Below are 7,162 nucleotides of genomic sequence, written 5' to 3'. Positions count from 1 at the left end.
TTGTTCAGATAGAGTGGGAGGGAGAGAGAGGAAGAGAGAGAGAGAGAAACATCGATGTGAAGGGACACATCAAGTGGCTGCCACCCTCACGACCAACCAGGGCCGGGGACAAACTGCAACCGAGGTACGTGCCCTTAGCGGGAACCGAACCCGGGTCTCTCTGGACCGCAGGCCGACGCTCCAACCGCTGAGCCAAACCAGCCAGGGCAATCCCTGTATATTTTGAAATACAAGACACTCAACCTAATTGCAACATTCTCTGTTACCAGCTTCCCATGATTTAGATACTGATCCAGTATCTCGCTGTGCCGTGGTTCCAGCCCCCACCCCAAAGGAGAAAGGCGGTGAGGGACCCAACCAGGGCAGGACCATTCAATCATGTGCAAATAGCTACTGAGCACCCACTGTGCTAGGCCGGGGGATGAAAACAAAAAGAGCTAAGTTCAGGGTTCCCATAGACTGTGCCACCCAAGTCTGTTGCTAGCTGTAATTTGGCTAACTTGAAGTCAGAAGTCTTGATCTGCTCCACTCAGTGTAGGGATCCCTTATTTTTTATTTTTTGCCAGAAGTCAGTCTAAGAATCGCCTTGGGAGCACGCTAAACACAAGTCCCCTGTCCCTACCCTTGGAAAGGCTAATTGAACTCAGGTCCGGATGGAGCCCAGCAGTCTGTGGTGCTTCTAGCAAACTGCCCAGGTGTAGTCAGGTTTGGAACCACAGGCTCAGATGATTTCTTAGATCCCTTCTAAGTTCAAAATAATTTATTTCATGATTATTGACAAATGCTCTTAAGATATTTGGTCAGATTTCTCTTTACCTGAATACACAGTTAGCTTGACATATATCCTTTTTATTTATTTTATTATTATTTTAAAATCCTCACCCAAGGATATTTTTTAAATTTATCTTCAGTCAAAGTGAGAGGGAGGGAGAGAGAGACACACACACACCCACTGGTTGCCTCCTGCACCACCCTGACCCTGGGGATGGAACTGCAATGGAGGTACGTGCCCTTGACCGGAATTGAACCTGCGACTCTATGGCCCCCCAGCCGATGCTCTAACTGCTGAGCCAAACTGGCCAGGGCTATTTTATTTTTTAAATATGTTTTTATTAATTTTTTAGGGAGAGTGGAAGGGAAAGAGATAGAAACATTGATGTGAGAGAAATATATTGATAGGCTGCCTCCTGCACGCCCCCCACTGGGGATCCAGCCCACACCCCAGGCACGTGCCCTGACCGGGAATCCAGCTGGCGCCGCTCAGTCCATGGGAAGATGCTTAGCCCTCTGAGCCACAGCTGCCGGACCATATATACTTTTTATATTGGTCGAAATTCTGCCAATGCCTCCCTGGACTGAACCCAACCAGAAGCCAAAGGCGAGGGTAATGATTCGGGCCAGTCCCCCGGGGTGGAGGAGGGTGCCCAGAACCCGCGGGGACACATGGCGGTCACACGCGCCCTGTGCCCTCCTCTGAGGCCCTCACGGCTGTTCTTTAGACTCACCGGCTCTGACACGCAGTGTTTTCCCACGCGGTGAAATAGGGTAATATTCTCTAAAGTGATTTAAAGGTTTAAGGTATATTTATTCTACTGAATATCCACTGATTCCCCTTTCAAGTTTCTTCGTAAAATTTATATTTTTCACTCTAAATTTGTGTGCAGAAATGTGTAAGAAGAGTATGATTCTCTCCACCGCGGATCAAGACCCAGAGGATTGGTTTGAGCGCGGGTGTGGTGCTGGAGGGCGTTTTCTCCCCTGGGTCCCTTCTTGGAGGACGAAGTAACAGTTGACCGAAGTCCCTCCTAGTCCCCCAAACATTTTTGATTCTCCTGTGGACCAGCTTCCCTGGTGCACAGGACCCGGTGAATTCTTGTGTCTTCTCACCCAGACTCTTTACTTCTTTGCCTAGCAACAGCTACATTAGTGCAGAGGATTTCTCTGATTGGCTGAATACAGCGGGGGGGGGGGTCTCCCCCAACCTAGACTCTGTGTTCTTCCTCTTTACCTTTACCGCTGCCTAGTTCCTTTACCCCCGCACCCACCGGGACTTATTTGGTTAACGTACCTGAGAGCAATGGTCCTCAGTGGGGCGCTGGTCCTGGGGCTGCACACCTTGATGACCCTCCTGAGACCCGGGGGAGCTGGGGACATCAAAGGTGAGTGCTGAGGGCCACTGGGTGAGGGGAGCAGGTTTAGGGCGTCGGCTAAGAGACCGGCAGAGCATGAACTGCACCTCCCCCTGTGCGGTTTATGGTCCATTCCGAACCTACAACGCAGGTGCGGCTCCGTCCAGCCAGGGCAGTGTCTGGCTCAGGCTCTGTCTGTTCAGGTGCTTCCCCAACTCCTTCCCAAACCTCCACCCACTGCCACCCAGGGCCTGATTTCTCTACCGCTTCCTGGCTTGGAGTGTGTGTGTTCAAATTCAGTTCTATTGTGGTCTCCATCACCATGTCACTAGTCACCTGTCCATCTGCCTTTGTCCGGTTCTAGATGCGAGCTCCTTGTGTGCGGGGCCCACAGCTGGTTCGTCTGTCTTTCCGGGGCGTGGGCTGGGCACGCGGCGGTCCCTCAATGACTACTGAACAAATAATTCCTAGAATTTCAAAGGAATCTTACCAGATACAGAGAAGGGACTGAGGGTTGCCAGAGTGGAGGGGTTGGGAGGGCTGGGCGGAAAAGGTGAGGTGCTGAGAAGTACAGATTAGTTGCAAGTAGTCAGGGGGACGTAACCTACAGCAGGCAACGGCTCTCAACCTGTGGGTCGCGACCCCTTTGGGGGTCGACCGACCCTTCCACAGGGGTCGCCTAAGACCACCGGGAAACACATATTTCCGATGGCGATTCATAACAGTAGCAAAATTACAGTTATAAAGTAGTGACAAAAATAATTTTATGGTTGGGGGTCACCACAACATGAGGACCTGTATGAAAAGGCCGCAGCATTAGAAAGGTTGAGAACCACTGGGGAAATAGTAACATTGTAGTATCTGTGTATGGTGCCAGGCGAGCATGGAAATAACACGGTGTAATGTGTATGATTGTAACCACTATGCTGTACACCAGAAACTAATGCAAAACAAGATATAATGTACAAATAAATAAATAAACAGCAGAAGTGGCAACATAGTAAAAGAACAAAAATAAGAGAACTAAATAAGGAAACTTACTGATTAAAACCTAACCCTAACTTCCAGAAAGCTGAGCTTCCGTCTTGGGAAGTCGCGTTCACCGGTGGTGCGCTGAGATGGGGAGTGGGGACCCCGACCTTGACTTTCTGACTCCTGGTCCAGGGCTCTCAGCCACGCCTGGGCTGCCTTGTCCTAGCCCTTTGGTTTCTTTGCCACAAATCTTACTCCTGCCGCCGCCGCCTCTTCCTTCACACCCACCCTCTGCATCTCTGTGCCCAGAGCCCCTCTGATGCTCCTCTCCGGAATCATCTGCTCACCCCGCCCCCGCACACCCGCGGCTCACACACAAGACCTGATAGCACAGTTCGAGCAGGTGGTCGTAGCCACAGTCTAACCTTGGGGATCCCAAGCATGGTCTTAGGCCTCTTCTCTTCCCAACCTGGTGTGCAGACTGCACCTGTGTTGGCCAGAGTGGCTGGGGCACGGGCTCAGAGCAGCGTGGCACGTGTCATGGGTGAGACTGATACATTTTCTTCTCTCTCTCTGAACTCACCAACACAGCTGACCACATGGGCTCCTATGGGCCAGCCTTCTACCAGTCCTACGGTGCCTCGGGGCAGTTCACCCATGAGTTCGACGGGGAACAGCTGTTCTCTGTGGACCTGAAGAAGAGGGAGGCTGTGTGGCGCCTGCCTGAGTTTGGCGACTTCACCCACTTTGACCCGCAGGGGGGGCTGGCCAGCATTGCAGTGATCAGAGCCCACCTGGACGTGTTGGTGAACCGCTCCAACCGCACCCGAGCCACCAACGGTACCTGGCCGTCCCTCCGACGCTCCCCCACCGGCAGGCAGGGGAGGCCCAGAGCTGCTTCTTCCCCACCTCACAGGCCCCTACCCACAGGGGCACGCGGCTCCCAGCGGCTGCGACTGTGGTGCTGAGCCCCTTTCTTTCCCAGGAGGCTCTAGATCCCCCCAGACCCTTCATCAACCTCTTCCTTCTTGAGGAAGGACCCCTGGCACCTGGACTCCCCTTCAGGGGCCTGTCAGATGCAGGAGCGCCTGGTGCCCCAGTGGCCTTCCTCAGTCTCCTCTCCCTCTGCCCTCCTCCCCTTGCCTGCCCCACTGGCTACCTGCCCGCAGATGGCTAATTAGGAGAAAATGTCCCTCAATCCCAGTCCTAATAAGGCCCAGAAGCAGGGATGATGCCTTGGGATTCAGGGCCTCGTTTCTCCTAGTGCCTCCACGGGTGACCATACTCCCCAAGTCTCACGTGGAGCTGGGCCAGCCCAACGTCCTCATCTGCATCGTGGGCAACATCTTCCCCCCTGTGATCAATGTCACCTGGCTGCGCAATGGTCAAACAGTCACCGAGGGCGTGGCCCAGACCAGCTTCTATTCCCAGCCTGACCACTTGTTCCGCAAGTTCCACTACCTGCCCTTCGTGCCCGCGGCCGACGATGTGTACGACTGCCGGGTGGAGCACTGGGGCCTGGACGGGCCGCTCCTCGGGCACTGGGGTACGGAGCCGCTTTCCAGCCCACTCTTCAACCCCGTTTCCTTACCCTAGAAGCCCTCGCTGCACCCCTGACCTTCCTTTCTCTCCAGAGCCCCAGGTGCCTCCCCTGCCGCCAGACGCCACAGAGACCCTGGTCTGTGCCCTGGGCCTGGCCACTGGCCTGGTGGGCATCATCCTCGTCATCACAGGCACACGTTTGTCCAGTGCCCCCAGGTGCAGGGCCTGGGGTGTGGGGGGGGGAGTGGAAGAGTCTGAACAGGATGAGGGTGGAGAATCAGACATTCCTGGGGAGGAATGGGGTCAGGGAAGGGCAAGATGAATGAGCAGAGGGCAGGGGACAGAAGAGCAGGGGCGAGGGGAGCGGTGGGGGAGGGAGGTGCAATCAGAGGACGGATCCCAGAATTGTGAGTTTCAACAGCCTTGGCCACCTGGTTTTTCTCCTGTAGGTAATGACTCCTCTGAGAGAAATGGATTGTGGGAGACTCCTATGGATTCTTCGAAGTTTCTGGCAGCCCTTGCATGCTCCCTGCCACGGTCCTGGTACACCGCCCCGGTGCTGACTTTGAATGGGATCAACCTGTGTCCCATAGGTCTGCTCCTGCTTGTCCCCAGTACTCATGGCAGGAATTGTGAGGACACCAACTAGAAACTCTTCCCGCCCCCAACACACACACATGCACTCACACATATACATGCATACACACACATGCACACATACATGCATTCACACACACACACACCTGCACACACACTTTTTTGCTCTACCCAAAGCTCTGGCTAGCAGCAATAAATTCAGTAGTGATGTTTGCACTGTATCCTTTTACCAGTTCTTGGCCAATTCTCTCAGGGTGTGAGGAATGCTAGGACTTGGAAGAGGGGATTCTGGGTGCTGACCACTGAGCATGGCCTCCTGGTACTGGGGATTGGCAGTTACCCGCAGGCTGGTCCAGCTATGACTTGCTTCATTTGACTCATCAGTTCAGGGCCCACTGTGTGTCACTTGTAAATGGGCTATTTCACAAGGACTTCAAGACCTTTGCCTCCAGAATTCAGATTCCCCTGAAAGGGATGCAGAGACTCTGTTCGTTGCAATGCCCACAAACCAACACCAGTTCCGAAGGGCACGGGGAGAGCAAAGGTTCATGAGAATTCCATTCTTGTCCAGATTCACTCTGTGAGGAAGGGGCCACTGGTGTCTCGCCATGGTCTACAGCGTTATCTTCTTTTTCTGCATTCCCTAAAGAGTCATATGCTTGACACAGAGTGTCCTGAGGCGGGACTCAGACGGCTACTTCCTCAACCTGGGTCACGCATATCAGTTAGGAGGGGAGCAGAGCAAATGGCAGGCGTCTGGTAAGGGGGTTAGTCTAAGAGAGATCCACTTGAACACTCTAAATGGTGGTCTGGAAGATGTTGGTTTACTGTGAACGAAATAAAAAGTACACACCGAGAGATCAGTAACCATCCCAACTAGTTTACGTGCAGTATCGAATGAGTAGTATGGAGTGGTGGTTTCACACCAGAGTGAACATAAGAGAATCACTTAGGAGCCCTTTAAAAAGTGCAGGCTCCACCCAGACCTGCTGAATTAGACACAGGAGAGCACAGGGGGTCTGTGTTTTGGGTAGGTTCCGGGTGATGCTAATGCAGCCATCCCTGTGGGCCTACTTCATGTCTCTAACCTCCGAGAGCCTCCTGGGAAGTGCCCAGCCCCTTGGAGGGGCCGACATTTCCTCCTGTGTCCTCCCACCTCCCACGGTGCACTATGAAACCTGAGCAAGCCCGAGCCTCCCCAGGAGAGGACTCCCCGCATTTCTGACCCTTGGAAGCTTTCTGCTGCCTCCTCTCTGGAGCCCCAACCCCAGTCCTGAGACCTGGCTGGGTTCCCAGTTGCCCCTCGTCCCCTCCTCAGCCTCCCGTCTCTCACTGCTCCATGTACAGGTCTTCCCATAAGGCCTGAGCGGGGCAGTTCCTCAATCAATGTTGAAACAACGAACTGACTAAAGAGTGAAATGTGTCCATTCAGCTACAGATTTCTTAATGACATACCCAAATAAAAATAAATAAATAATAAGGTTTCTGCAGTGATTACTTTTATTATAATACTCTTTCCTTTACCGAACACATCCAACGTGCTGAGCACTAGTCCGCACACCTCCGTTTGTCAGGTGTCTGGGGTGCACATCTGCACGAGGCACACCTGGAGTTCCCTGAAGTGTTCCATGAAACTCGTGTTTCTAAGAATGCTGATTTAACAAAAATCAACATAAGTAATATTTTTCTTCTACAGTATATTTTAATATGTGTAAGGAAATGCCAAACATTTGTACATAGTCATTATTAAATAGTCATCTGCCATTTAAGATAAGACATGCCATTTTTTTGTAACTGCAAAAAGATTAGATACATGTTCAGTAGGAGTGGAATAGTGGGAAAGCGATGGGTACAAAGCTGATAGAAAGAAAGAGGAAGATCGCTTTGACATGATGTGGAGGGATTTCTAGGATGTAGTGGAA

The 7,162-nt window shown here is 52.5% G+C and overlaps 1 protein-coding gene across 1 annotated transcript; it reads left to right on the top strand.

Moving 5' to 3' along the window:
- Positions 1–2,021: 2,021 nt before the first annotated feature.
- Positions 2,022–6,230, top strand: LOC118621486 (HLA class II histocompatibility antigen, DO alpha chain-like). Its single transcript, XM_036248793.1, has 5 exons — positions 2,022–2,159; positions 3,693–3,941; positions 4,366–4,647; positions 4,736–4,859; positions 5,093–6,230. The coding sequence occupies exons 1-5, from the start codon at positions 2,078–2,080 to the stop codon at positions 5,094–5,096; spliced, it is 741 nt and encodes a 246-aa protein (XP_036104686.1). The 5' UTR covers positions 2,022–2,077; the 3' UTR covers positions 5,097–6,230.
- The last annotated feature ends 932 nt before the right edge of the window (positions 6,231–7,162 follow it).

Source organism: Molossus molossus, unplaced genomic scaffold (assembly GCF_014108415.1).
Source record: "Molossus molossus isolate mMolMol1 unplaced genomic scaffold, mMolMol1.p scaffold_m16_p_8, whole genome shotgun sequence".
NCBI lineage: Eukaryota > Metazoa > Chordata > Mammalia > Chiroptera > Molossidae > Molossus > Molossus molossus.
Note: the sequence above shows the minus strand (reverse complement) of the source record. Positions and strands in the feature narration are given on the sequence as shown.